This window comes from Xiphias gladius, chromosome 15 (genome assembly GCF_016859285.1).
Source record: "Xiphias gladius isolate SHS-SW01 ecotype Sanya breed wild chromosome 15, ASM1685928v1, whole genome shotgun sequence".
Taxonomy (NCBI): domain Eukaryota; kingdom Metazoa; phylum Chordata; class Actinopteri; order Istiophoriformes; family Xiphiidae; genus Xiphias; species Xiphias gladius.
Genome location: NC_053414.1, coordinates 13,094,517 through 13,109,291, shown reverse-complemented (window position 1 = coordinate 13,109,291; position 14,775 = coordinate 13,094,517). Strand labels below are relative to the sequence as shown.

Below are 14,775 nucleotides of genomic sequence, written 5' to 3'. Positions count from 1 at the left end.
CTGTTTCCTGTATTTTTAAGTAAAAAAGATTCTTTTGCTGTAAGCGCAGCTAAGAAAATTCTTAGAGTAACAAAACATGAGGAGAAAAATTGAGAGAAAATGCAAATGAGCTGCTGATCATGCAACAGATCATGCAAGTCAGATTTTTGTATTATTGTTTTTTTAAACATCTTTCAACTTTTTAATTTAATAAATAAACACTGATAAATTCCTTGTATTTTAAAATTGAAAAACAAACAAACAAACAAACTGAAATAATGAGCCCTAAATACACCTGTACTTGTGTGGTAAAGTGATGTGTGGTACATTGCATAGGCTAGTACATACTGAACACCATATTTCCCTTAAATGTTTTTGCAGGATTAGTTACCCCAGATGAAGCTACAAACAATATACACACACACAGACACACACAGACACACACACACTGAGCATTACCCGCAGTAGGTTTCCTGAGCGCGGCTCCATCAGTCGGACCTTCCTGTCCTTGCAGGTGGTGGCGAGGAGGCTGCAGTCTGTGTTGAAGGACATGGACAGGACCACATCCGTGTGGTGGCTGATGGTCCGCACAGGGTTCTTGATCACCTGCTCTGAACAGTCCAGGTTCCAGATCATTATCTGGAGGTGTGGAGAGGCAGATGGGGCAGACGCACACAAACAAACACACGCACACACAGAAATTCAGCTGTCAGCATTCAGTCAGATGGGAACTTAAATATGACTCCAGACACATTTTTAAATTTTTCTTTCTGTTTTTTTTTTTTTTTAACTTGAGGCTTGATTTGGACTTTAAAGGAATAGTTTGACATTTCGGGAAATAAGCTTATTTGCCTTTTTTGCCAAGAGACAGATGGGATACTCTCACGCTCACGCCTGTACAGTAAATATAAACATAAATATACAAAGTAAGGCTACAGCGAGCAGCTGCATAGCTGCAAAAAAATAAATTAATTAAAAAATTTCAAAAAATTAAAAAAAAAAAAAAAGGTATGTTAATGACAAGTCTTTTGCTTTGAGGTTGCCAGGCAACCAGCAGAGACTCCTGCTGCCAGTCTGGCCACACTTGAAGGCTGGCTGAGTCATAGAAAGGGTTGAGACATGCAATAATCATACGACGACAGGAGGTACCCGTTCATACTTCGGACTGTCTTTCCTCCAAGGAACTCATGGTGCTGCACTCGTTCGTACACACAAAGTCATGAAGCTTGGGGGAAAAGTTCGTATCCTGAATACTGTCTCGTCTCCACCCACCTGGTTATCTGACTGTCAAATTTTGGAAATTCATCGGACCCAGCCCCCCCCGTTGCCAGTGTTATAAAGCTGTGTACGGAGGGGGTTTGAGATGCCGTTCGATGATCTGACAAGCACTTCATCTGACACACTCTGCCTTATGACTTGAGACACAAGTAATTTAAAATTGATTTAGATTTGGTATTATCCATTTAGACTTGGATCTAAAACTAAATTTCGTTCAGTGTCTTATGAGTTGAGACTAACATTGGTAGGAAATTTTAACTTAACATCTCTGCTCAAAGTGTGGTCATGTGATATTGTTGCACTATGTAATTAGCAGGGTTTTGTACATCTCTGTCAAATCCTATGAGGATTAAGTAGAGACTTTTATTTTGGGGATTACAGGCTGACGCCACGTTTCCTATGTCAATATGTTTTTAGGTGAATATGTTCATCACGGTCGTCTTGTTTTACAAACTGTCCTTTTTGTTTTTGTTGTATATGTGTGAAATGTGAAGCCAATGTATTGACATTTCCACGTTTTAGACTTGCATTATTATTTATTGTCATGCAAAAATCTGCTAATTAGGGGAGTTTGTTGAGGCGTGTGTGTAGCAGGACTGCCAGATGCTTTGACACCATGTTTGCCAGCATGGGGCATTTAATGACTTCGCTGATGATGTTACACAAGCACAGAGAGCATTAGCGGAACAGCAATCCTGTGAATGTTTTGTTTCTTCACAGCTACAGGTATGTGGGTGTATGCGTGGGTTACTTTTCTGATGTAACTTGTAATGATAGTGTGTGTTATCTAGCCCGTCTACTACTTTCCCCTGGGAGAGTAGGAAGAGCATTTATGCAAGCGCACCCCTCTGAATGTTTTGCGCCAGTGCCTGTACACGGTCAGATTGCCTACAACAGCACAGCCAGTAGTTAAGAGTGAAAATGATCAGAAATCATGAGGTAGAATGCAAAATGCTTGTGATGCTTTGTACAGTAACTCGACTTGAACTCTTGACAGGACAGTGCTGCAATCATCAGTGGGCTGCAAGTGATCTCTGTCAGATTCATTTATAAGTACTAGGCTGCTACAAACAGCGGTGACCTGTTTGGCTGCATTGTAATGCATAATTACTTGCAGTTTATGTCACAGCACCTCCTGAGTTCATTCCTTGTTACCTCAAAGTCACTTGGCCAGAAAAGCCTGTGGGTTTGTGCTAAGGTTAGCGTGGAAGTTTATGTTACCTGGTAGTCATAGGCCGTACTGAAGAGGATGTTGTTAGCGGTTGGGTGCCACTCAATGAGGCTCACTCTGCGGCTGTGACCTTGAAGCTCCTTCCACGGTACTGTAATGTTCTTCAGCATACCATGGGGAGGGATTTCCCACACTTTCACCTGCAGACACACACACCACCAAAATAACAAACACACACACACACAAAAAAAACAAAAAAACGAATCAATCTCTCCACATAACCCTTAAATTATGTAGAACAGCAAGTGTGGAAATAATCCAGGGATGTACGGTCGACTGAATATGGAAAATAAATGATCCAGCCCTGCGACACACTTTGTAAAAAATAGTGATGCAAGTGATGCAAAATCTGTTGATTTTTCCTCTCTCTTTCTGTCTACGGGGATTTGTTCTGAGCTTCTCTGCCAGGTCAGTGCTGAGGAATGTGAGGAATGACTTCTAGTTGTTCTTCAAGACTAAACTGAAAGGCAGTGGAATCATCCCCCAGCTGCTACATGCTCATATTCCAGGGCAAATGATAACATGTCAGTGAACCTTTTTGAAAATGTGCTGAGTGTGTGTGTGTGTGTGATTCTGTGTCTGTGTGTACAAACCGTCGTGTCCTCTGAGCCAGAGGCGATGCAGCAGTCATTGAAGGGATTCCACTTGATGTCTAACACGTTCCCTCTGTGGCCCGATACTCTGGGGTGGTGAGGGTCCACTTTGCCCGTCTGATAGAGAAATACACAAAAATACAAATAAAAATTGGTAACACTTTACTTTAAATTCCCCCTTTAGCATTTATAAATAGTATATCAACATTAAATAAATGCTTTATAAAACGGCATAATGTAGTTATAAGCAGATATAACTACATTTTAAGTGTTAATTAATGTATAGTTTTTGTCAACAATTGTAACTTCTATCAAGATACACAGGACAACTTGAACTACTAATGTACAGTATATTACTGGGCTCTATCATTGTGCAGTGTACATACAATATATCATAATGTTAGAGAGTATGGTCCCACCTTTAGTTCAGTCTCTTTCTCAGGTTATTACTTATGTTGGTTCCAATTAATGTTTTTTTTTTTGTGTTTTGTTTCTTATCTACCCCATTTGATTTATGGTTTATGTGTCTTGGCTGTTGTAACACTGGCATTTCCTGTTGGGACTAATATAATACTCTATGTATCTAGCTGGGATTTCACTACATGCATATCGCCACACTGTGATGAAAAACCGTTATTTCCAAACTACAAGCTTTCCAGGAATTAAGAAAAACAACCTGGTCTTTAGCTCAGTTACCTTGTACACTTTACAGGTTTTAATTTCCTATAAAAGAACCACATTAAAGTGGAGTTAAAACATCAAAAATAAGGGCAAACCGGCCATTCAGTAATACAGTACAAAGCCTGTATTTCATTTGAGCAGATTCAAACAGGTTTTTTACCTTAATTTAGTTTTATTTAACTGGGATCTTGAAATAAAAATCTTTTTCAAGAGATCCTGGGTAAAATAGCAGCGTAATTATGTTGCACAAAGCAGCATAGAACTAACAAACCTTCAAGGGAAGAGAGTAAGGAAAGGAAGGAAAAACCAAAAATTTCCAAAAGACTACAATCGAGAATTAAAATTATATGTTGGAAGAACTGCACTTGCACACTGGAGTGCTCTGAATGTCCTCAAAGTTTGTGTCGTAAAATCATTTCACTCAAATCTTCCATGATATTAAAGGGGCTATGCGTAAGATTTGGCCAACTGTCAAATTAATATTCCAAACAAATGGGGGGCAGCATTTTACCAGAAAGTTTGGGTGTTGATCCCCATCGTAAGAAACAAGTAAGTGGACTTGTCGGTCCCTCCTCCGACCTCCACTTCCCCTGTGCCATAGTTGCATTTGCGACGTTAGCTTGAAGAAATTGAACATCAGCAAACCTGTACCTGGTTTGGGGAATAATGTTTTCCACACAGGTTTACTTTGCAGTCTGATTATGTAACTGGTAGGCTCATTTCTTCGGTTACTGTTAGACTATTGACGTCTGCCCAGTCCGAGAGACGGGGAAGATGTAGTGGCGGCAGGAGTGGAGGACGAGCCGCGAGAGGTGGGGGAACGTGAGGGAGAGCAGCTGGTGCAGCAGCATTAAGAGCTGAGCTTGAGGAAAGAGTGGAGGAGTGTTGCCGATAGAGGACGGCTGCAACGCAGGTTTACAGACGACTCGCAGTTACTACTTCTTCATCCTCTCATGTTGGACTGAGGACAGACTGGACACTACAGTGACTCACTATCGCCTCTTCAGGTACGACGTGCTATTACGAGACGGGACGGGCCGGAGGTAGCTGGTTAGCACGCTAACTTCAGTAGATTCTGTATCTCAGCAACACAATACATAGATGTCATTGACATAATGTCAAAACTGTTATTTCTTCACATTCTGTTGATAATCTTTGTTACTTTTCTTAAGGTTTTAAACTAAAACACTTCAATATTGCCCCTTTAACACAAAACTACTTAAAACTGAGGATGGAAGTATACAAAACGTTTGTGACACATGCCCTGGTATTCAGTGATCCAATTTGATGGGAAAAGTCAGAGTCATTTAGTCTTACTGAAGATTTTCTGCCTCAACAAGACTGCTAATTATGCTGTGTGTACGAGCAGAACCTTCTCGCTCCTGACACACACACCTGCAGGCGAGATTACTGTGCAGGTAAGGTGTGTCTGGAACAAGGAAATGATGCAACCATTATCTGTGCTTCCAGTAGAACACAGCACTTATGTTCTTATATTTATGTCTGTTAACTACGTTCCAGTCCGCAGAATGATAGCTTATCTGTAAGTGTGCACAAACACATAGGTGGGATGTGAAGGCGGTGGAAGGAGGGGAGTGCTGAAGTTTCACCTTCTCGAGACAGTGAAAGGAGGTGAAGAGGGGGTCAAAAAGATGAGTTATGTCATTCCTAAACTCGTGTGCAATTCTTGCCCATGCCAGGAGGGACGATTTAAAAGATGGAGACAGACGGAGAGAGGGAGTAAGAGGGAGAGGTGCTCAGCTTGATAAATCACTCTGGACTGAAGATATACAGCAGCACTGTAAATTTAACCAGCACGCTAGTGAAGGGGTCTGGCTGGGTTTATTTGAGAGATAGCTATTGTTACTGATAACAACAGTAGATGTGATAATATGCATAAATGATGGGACTACATTGCAATGTTTAGGTTGTAGTGAATGAGCTGCTGGGGGGTTCCTGGTATTTAGAGATTCTTTTGGCTTCACTGCCGCTGCGCTATTTATATTCTGAGAGCAGAGCTGTCTTTTCCAGGTGTGCTGTGTGTGCAGGGTCATAGAGGGACCATGAAAGATATACTGAACAATTCACTTCAGCTCAGGAAATGTATGAAAACAACGTCCAACGTAGAAAAAAAAGGTAACATCAGAATTTTTAAATATCTGAGAATTTGTAGTATTTAGTGTCAACATTTTTCTCCTCTCCTTAGTCACCTCTGACTTAAACTGCCACCATGAAAACAGATAATTCTGTTTTAAGACTGGTTCCAGGATAGTCTAATTCTAGTTATCTACTAAACACAGAGCATGCAACGCAAAAAAAATGATCTCCATCACATCTCCCAATAAAAACAGACGAGAATGCCACACAAACTGTCTCGATAAAGCTCTTGCTCTGAGACATCAACAAAAAACGCTGTACAAAAACTCATTATGTGAACATTGTTTCTAGTGCTTTCTACCCTAATATTTAGACTGAACTGCCATATTGTTTCACTTTAATGTTAAGTCTAACGTTGACTTTATGTTAGTCATTTTCTATTTCGAAGGGAAGGATTATTTTGTTTTGTTTTGTACTGACCAGCCAGTAGCAAGTGAAGTACTATATCTGGCCTAGTAACGTTATTTTCAGTCGACACAGGAGCTCCAGTTGCGAATGCGCGGAGCAGTTAACATTTCTCACAATGACTGAAGAAATATGCCAATTTAATTAATTATTTTCTGTACCTCAAGTTTCAACAGCCTGTGGAGCTTTGTCCATCTCATCCACACTTGTAACCACTTTTATAGCTATTTTTCTTTGATGTATTTTTAAGTAGTATGTCATGAATTTCTAATGAGTTCCTCTGGTTGATTATAGAAAACTTGAGTGTTATTTTAGGAACGGATCCTTTTTGTGGCAGCTTTTACCTTTACAGTTTGGGTAAGTAAGCAAAGCTTTTTATTTGCAATGAACAGATGTAAGTAAGAAGTTCTGTTCTTGTCTGACAAATGTTTCACCACTGCAAATTGAATTTTTGGTCTTTTAGTTGAACACAAAAGTTTGGCCCCATCCTGGTCAAATTACATATTTTATTGATTTTTGAAGTGAGAAGAGGTAAATACAGCTCCTGCAGCAAACAGACATTCTTCAAATGTTAATGCACTGTTACTTTTTATTTCACGCACTTCTTATGCTTCTATGATGTTTTTATGTTAAGCACTACTTACTTACTTTTCTTGCACTAGCCCAATCCTGCCTAAAAAACTCTGATTAGCTGTGTAGTTTTCCAACGAGAGAAGCACATTGTCAGTGAGGACAACACTAGACTTAACTGAATTGCTTAAAAAAAAAAAAGATGCAGGTTCAGAGGTCTGGAAGCAGACTACTTCTCTCTCCTTTTAGCAAGCGAAATTGTCTCCCATCAGAGTACAAATCAGTGAAACAATGGCACTATATCACTGGATCGCTTACCTGCACTTTGAGTGAAATAGTGCATATATTAACTTGAACGACGGACAACAGTCTTTAAATTCAACCACGAGGTACAGACACTCACATGATGGACAGACAGGACCAGGAAGGCCCCTCCCCCGGCACACTCAGTGATGACTGCCAGGAAACGTGGGTTGGCCGCACAGAAGTTGTTGTCCTGGACGCTGCGTGTGATTGGCACGCCATCATAGCAGCTCTCCTTGTTGGCGGCCTTACCAAACACGTGGCGGAACTTGGAGCTGCGGTACTGAGGACGCCATGTCATCTGAGAGAGCAGAGAGGGAGGGAGAAAAAGACAGGAAAAGAGGTCAGTCAAGGAGGATCATCCATCTCGCAGAGTTACGGTGACAGGGCTTTTTATAGGCGTTAGTACTCCTGCTCCTTTGTCACAAGCAAAAAGAGCAGGGTAATCGTGGATGTGATCAGTTCTGTAAAACATGAGCAGCATTAACTCTGCAGTAGCATAACACTGAAACCTACTTAAAAGAAAAAGAATGGACCCCCGTTTCACCCCTTTCATTTCCTCCCATGATTATTATGGTGTTTACTGAAACTTATTTATAACATTAAAACAGAAACAAGTTGTCAAAACCCAGAACATTGTACAATTTATACGGGTTGAGCATTAATGGATCGTTATTGTACAATAAATCAAAATGAGACGAAATTAACAAAAGCATCAAACAATGACAGTAACAGAACAAAAACGGTTTGGGAAATTCATTCATATTCTCCCATCATTTATACAGTCCTGGATTTACCTACAGTTCTATTCTGATGGCACCATTTTGAGTTTTGTATAACGTCCATTTTTCCCATTAATCTCAAGAGATGTGTTGTGTCCTTTGTCGGTGGCACTACCTTCCCCCAGTTCCTTGAAATAACTTTACAAACTACTAACAGTAATTTATCCAAGTACCTGTTGCTTCCCTTTACACTTCCTTCAAAAGGAATTAAAGAAAAAAAAGTATCATTCAACTCACAAGGACTTTATAACCTAGTATTTGTTGTAGCACTGTACAATTTCCTAAAACACAGTTAGTTTCTAACAGTCCCAAAAAAACATGTGATCTCCATCAAATTATCCACACTCTCTCCAATTTCTGATTCATTTTCTGTAGATCTCCCTTAGTTGAAGGTATCTGTAGAATTCATGTGTTCCAAAATCATATTTTCCTCTCAGATTTGTAATGCAACTGAGTATATTCCCTGATATTCAAATTACATTATCCAGGGTTCTATACAACAGGTTTGGTAATATAAGCTGGGCACCAGTAATATAAGCATGCTAAAGTTATTCCTCTATCTAACAGTAGCAGTAACAAAAACCCTTTGACTGAACATTGAGCACTGATCATTATCCACCTTGGACTTACATCTTTATCTATCTATTGTTTATTTCTGTTTTTGTCCTTTTTAAGTTTATTTCAGGGGGTTTCCAACATTTTAACGTGTTCATTAATGTTTTATACTGTATTCCTTTTGAGTGTTTTGAATTGCTTTTGTGTAAGAAACGTGCTCTACAAAGGAAATATGGTGTGTTGAGTTAACACAGTTAATTAGTTAAATTGAGGACTCACTTTATTGAACTCTGTCTCATGCAAAAATTACTCTTTATCTTGTGGCGATCCACAGGGCAGTATTTTAGTCCCATTTTTATTCCTATTACTTGTTAATGATGTGAGTTCTGCTCGTTCCCTATCATTCATTTTAATTTTGGTTATTCTTCTTTTCTTGTGTCCCAGATAATCAAGAATGTGGTAAAACAATCATTGAGCAAAAAGCTTTTTAAAGCCTGGCAGTTGCTGGTTGATAACTTATCAATTAATTTGGAAAAATGTGTACGATTTGCGTCCAGAGCAAAAACACTCAGTCAGTGCAATGTATTTAATTGCACAATGTAATGTGAAGCAGAGACATTTGTATTTGTATATAAGTAGTGTTATATACCACATGTCTGATGAGAATCTAAGGTACTGAGGAACAACACCAGTAACAGTGTCATTATTACAATGACTTTCTCTTTATGTCACTACTTCAAAGCTTCCAAGAGACAAAATTTACATCTCTAAAAATAAACTAATTAGACACCAGCTTGTGCTGTATCCTCAAATCTACACACAATTGAGTCATTTTGATTGTATGAATTTTATCAAGGTAGTAAAAAGAGCTTCCCAGGGGCCAGGATAAAACAACAATCTCAAAGGCTTTGATTCCACCCATTATAAGTATATTTTTATTTTAATTACATATATAAAATAATACTCATTTGTGGCTAATATAAAGTATAATGATATATTTGGTTGGTTGGGAAAACATTTACCAAAATATTGTTCCTGTGAAGGGGAAAACGCTTAGAATGATAAATGTGAAAACCTTTTTTTTGGTTTAAGAACAGGATGAATGAGATCAGGTTAGTTATGGAGTTACTGTTTATTCTTGTTTCATATTAGATCATTTGTTCATGTGTCGTACATGACAATAAACAGTCAAAACTGTAATTATGTTTGTGTTACAAACAGATGGCTTATGTAATAATGTCAGAATTAATACGAGTTTTTCTTTGATCAATATTTCTTGGCCATTTTTTTTTTTGGGACACACTGAAAATACAATCAATCCCTCAATTAAATATACTACATTAATGAATAAGGAGAGGAATACCTGTGAGACCTCCCAAATCCTGAGTCTCTTTTTAGCCACTTTCCTTAAGCCAGTCAATGCATATGTAATTATTGTGAGAGATAAGTGGCTCTGGTCCACAGGGACAAGGCCTGGCCAGCCAGCGTGTCTGCTCTGCTACTATGCCTGGCTCCCCGCCTGCCTGCTGCATGTCATTACTTATGAATTAGGGGTGGAGAGGGTTGATGGACGCAAAAAGATGTTACCGCAAACAACTACTTGGAGCAGACACAGAGAGAGCAGAGAGGCAGTGGGGCAAAACAATACAACAACAGGAGGTACAAAACCATCAAAAGTTTCTGTTTTCTTAGAAGTCACACGTCACCTAAAAACAATACTGTCCTTCAAAACAATGACATCATTCTCCTGACTTTTCTGGACTGCCCACTGGTGATTCAGATGATGGCTAAATAAACACAACCAAGTATGGCATCAAAGTGAGTGAAGTAAAAATAACATTTGGTTAGCACGATGCAGGTGTGGCTGCAGCACTGCTGGCTGGAAAGAAGCTGAGCGGGGAAACTGAGGGGGAAAGTCTGGTTTTTAAAAAAAAAAAAAAAAAGAGTAGAATCCCAGAGTAACAGAAATGTACGGCTGGAGATCATGACTCCACGTGTCCATGTCTCTGTTAGACATTAGCCTTGGCAGAAGTATGCACTCTACTCTCACTAAAAATATTGCCTATTACAATTTCCCAGAACCCAAGGATGTGTCTTCAAATTGCTTGTTTTATCTGACCAACAGGCCAAAACCCAAAAGGTATTTAGTCCACTATCATATCAGACAAAGAAAACAAGTCAAAATTTCAAAAAGCAGGAAAAAGCAAATGTTTGGCATTTGGCAATGAGTCTACAGCCACACTAACAGCTCTATAACACTGTACTCTGACCTAAATCCTAAAGTCAACATGCTAACATGTTCATAACGACGAGCACTAACACTGTGATGTATAGCAAAAATAATGCTTACAATGTTCATACTAGCATGTTAGCATGCTAGCAGTTGCTATTGACATTAATACAGCAGGTCATAAACCAAAGTATTTAACAAATTCAATTCTGACATTATGATAGCCCAAGATGAAAATGTAGGGAATGACCAAAGTCATTAAAATTCATCCTGAGTTCATCCTAACTCTACGCTGCTAGCAATGCTAAAAAATTACTCACACATTTAATCGATTTCCAAAAAAAAAAAAAAAAAAAAAAAAAATCGAATTAATCGAATTATCAATTTATCAACAAATTGTTTCAGGTGTACCCCACCTCTTTATGTGTACTTTTATCTTGCTAAAATGCATTCATATTTAGCGGTCCATGTAGTTGTTAAGCTATTCCAATTATGTAAACTTGCATTTCTCTGATAACATATCTATGTTGCAATTCATAGCCGCCAACAAACATTCTTGATCGTTATCACCCATTTGTCACTGTAAAAGAAATGCAGACTACTACTATTTATGGGCATCCTCCTCATAAGAACTTGAATGTGTTAATAACAAATATGGCTGACACTCATAAAAGGCATGAGGGGAATCAACTAAGTGACATGAACTGCTACCTACTTTTTATTTCAACGTTTGACAATTTTATTCCATCAGCCAGTGGGCGTACAATTTTTTGTTAAAGGACCTAGTGCAGTGCTGAGTAAATTCCGTGAGATTACAAACTGGAAAATGTATCTGGGTTGATATAATCAGCATTCATGTATTGCTGAGGCTTACAAGACCAGAGGGAAAAGCTTCCAGGGCAGAAAGCTAAGACATCTTGTCACATCTAAAGCAGGTTGTAATCAGGCCAGTGGCAGCTTCCTTTAAGCTGTGTCTTGGAGCAGGTACACAGCAGGCTGCATGGCAGGCGGCCTGTCTCTCGGCTCCTCTCAGAACTGATGACGAAAACACTATTCTGACTATTTTTGCACCAGCTGTTCAAAAGACAATCCGGCACGTTCACTCACAGCATTTTATTCACAAGGACGTCTTTGACGGGCTTTATGTCTGGCAAAATAAAAAAAGTAGATGCAGTCCTTTTCGCCAAAGGGAAATTTATTTAAGTCTGTGCCCAGTGACAGCGGCAACCGCAATAAGGGGACTGTAGAGGCAGTCATAAAACTAAACTGAAAACACAGACATGATTTAAAAAAAGAAGAAGAAGATATATTGTACATCTGCTTTGCTCAGCCAAAGTGCTTGTGTGGGTCTGTATTTGTATATACTATAATGTGCATAACATTACCCTATCCCTCACCTACCGGCTGTCTTTTAAGCACCTCATAACTCATAAACATGCAGACTAGCAGCCACTCCTCTCTTTGGTTCGCCAAGGGTTTAGGAGGGGGAGTTCAAAGTTCACGTACTGGTGTCAAAGTATCGGTTACTCACACAGCGTAGGGCCTACAGCTATGAAAGAAAGCTCTGAAAAAAGAAATCTGCCAATCCCAACATTCCCACCAATACACTTCCAATACCTGGGTCAATTAGTCTTCAAGGACTTCTGGCCCTTTCTTCTCCTGAAAATATTGACCTCGTGACACTAAACCTAATCCGAGAATCCACCATCGAAGGCACAACCAGGCCCCACTTTCACGATCTGTAGATGTAATATTTTGTAAACGCTTAGAGTGAAATTCAAGACAAGGAATGTACAGGTGTTCACATAATCACTGTGTGTGTTTGAGTGAGTGAGACACACTTCATTTGGTTTACACTGTCTGATATCATACACAGTAGACATCTTACAACCTCTGTCTTGTAATAGGATAACAGCCACACTGGTAATCCAATACCTGCTACCTTGCTATAGATTGCACAAATAAATGAGTATGAAAGGTTAAGACAGGATATGGCTGTGTGTGTCATTCTGTGTGTGTGTGTTTGAGGCCCTCTGTTTACCTGGGAGAATCTTTCAGCTCTGTGCACACACACATCACGTCCATACATTTGTACATTCAGATCTTCAGATTAGCTCACAATAGTCCTTTATTCTAGGTGGGTGTTTTACAGGTGTATGAATTCACGAACAGACAAGAGTGAATTAATGATTACCGTACACAGGAGTCTGGTGGGCAGGGTGTGGGTAATTTGAGTGAAACCAATCGACTCATAGATGTCTACTTCCCTGGGGGACAGTTTACATTATGTATTCAAAATATTGCCAAAAAAATGTACTCAATTAGGTTTACTTTGAGTTTTCTTATTCCGTATTTTCCATTTAGTGGCAGGATCTGTTCATCTATATACCATTTGGTAGGTGAGCGATGCGAGCGGGCAGTTTAAAACTGATGCGGAACCATTGTAAACAACTTCTTTCACTGGAAAGTAAAGCTGCTCGAAAAGTTGCTAATTGTTGCTTGATGACATAATATGCTAATTAGCAAAATCACAAAGTCATCGTGTCATATTTGCATTCTGCCCGGTGTCGGCCGATCTCAGCCCTTTGTTTGTTCCACTCCTACTGTCTGTGTTCACATATACAGTAATTTAATACAGGCGAATTCCCTATAAAGCTGTTTTCATTTACATGTTTTTCTGTTTCTTTTGTCAGACAACGGAACAACTATGAAATAGTGACTGAAAGGCGGCCCATTAAGACTACATGTGAACCAGCAGTCAACTCCAAGCCATTTCCAAGCTGCTGCTCTGCACTGCTAAAATCTTGACTTTATAACTGCAACGTCATCACCGACAAAATCACCAGACAAATAAGTTAAAGACAACAGCTGGGCTGTGATTTCAGTTATATTTACTTGTAAAATGATCACTCAAAGTTCGAAGCTCATTCATGTCAATGTCAGCTGCCATGCTGTCAATTGAATGAGACCCATAGAGAGGTGTGGCTCCAGAGGAAAAGCCTGACTTTGCATTTGTGGGCCAATACTGCCGACTGTCTTCTACAGAAAGTAGCTAAGGTTTGCCCATAAAGTCACTAGATTTTTCACTCGGTGCTTTTGCGGAAAAAAGTAGCTAAAGGCATCTGACAAATCGGTAAATCTAGCAACAAAGGCGGTAAAAAGTTGGCATCACTGCCTGTAAATGCCCGATGATGTAACAATGACGCAACAGAAATTTTCATGCCAATTCATTTTGAAGGAGCAACAGCCAATGGTGAAACTCCAACACTCAGCCTGCCGACCAATGGCCTAACTTCATCACTTAGACAGTCAGTCAGTCACGAACATTCACGTTTATCAGGCTGTCCTTGCTGTCACAGTCCAGCCAAAAAAGACTAGAAAACATGAACAAGATTCACTTAAAGATACAGTACAATCAAAATTATCCTCTAAATCTGGTATAAATAGATATGAAACTGTAGTTGAAACTTAAATCAGTCTAATTTTCATGGCTCCGGCCATTGTTTTTATCTATTATGACAACAATGTCCTGAGATCTGGGGACACAGTGATTTTGCTACATCGCCACAAAGTCTGGGGGCAAGACACACAAGAGTTCAGATGATCAGGCAGGTTGTGAACAAGCCAATGGTTTAGGCAAATTTTCTAAACCACTTTATCGGTAAGTAAAACACGAGCACATATGAAATGTATTCCCTGGCTGCACAGGAAAGCTGTTTTGTGCACAACTACAATAAGTACGGTAAGTCAAAGCCAAACAGGGAAGCTGGTCTGTTAACTGTGTTGGACTTCTACAATTAACAGTTTGAGCTATCTTTGTGTAAACTCAATAAAAACTTAAGAGGGGAAAAACAGTTTGAGCATTAATTTTACAGTTTGCTTTCGTTTTTTCTTTCAAACCAAGTCCGGCTAACCTGGGGGTTTATTTACAACCTGTCTAAATGTCTGTTTCCTTCCTATTCTGACTTGTTTTTAGTCCACTGTTATTATCAGCGATAGAAATGAGACCAA

General features: G+C 39.4%; 1 protein-coding gene across 4 annotated transcripts in view; it reads right to left on the bottom strand.

Annotated features, from left to right (window-relative positions):
- coro2aa (coronin 2Aa) overlaps positions 1–14,775 on the bottom strand; it is a 44,119-nt gene that overhangs the window by 8,832 nt on the left and 20,512 nt on the right. For all 4 annotated transcript variants that reach the window (XM_040146955.1, XM_040146957.1, XM_040146958.1 and 1 more), the window contains exons 2-5: positions 7,298–7,498; positions 3,082–3,198; positions 2,479–2,628; positions 439–618 (exon numbers count right to left, since the gene is read on the bottom strand). In XM_040146955.1, the coding sequence (XP_040002889.1) occupies positions 439–618; positions 2,479–2,628; positions 3,082–3,198; positions 7,298–7,498 (648 nt within the window). The remainder of the gene's footprint in view (positions 1–438; positions 619–2,478; positions 2,629–3,081; positions 3,199–7,297; positions 7,499–14,775) is intronic.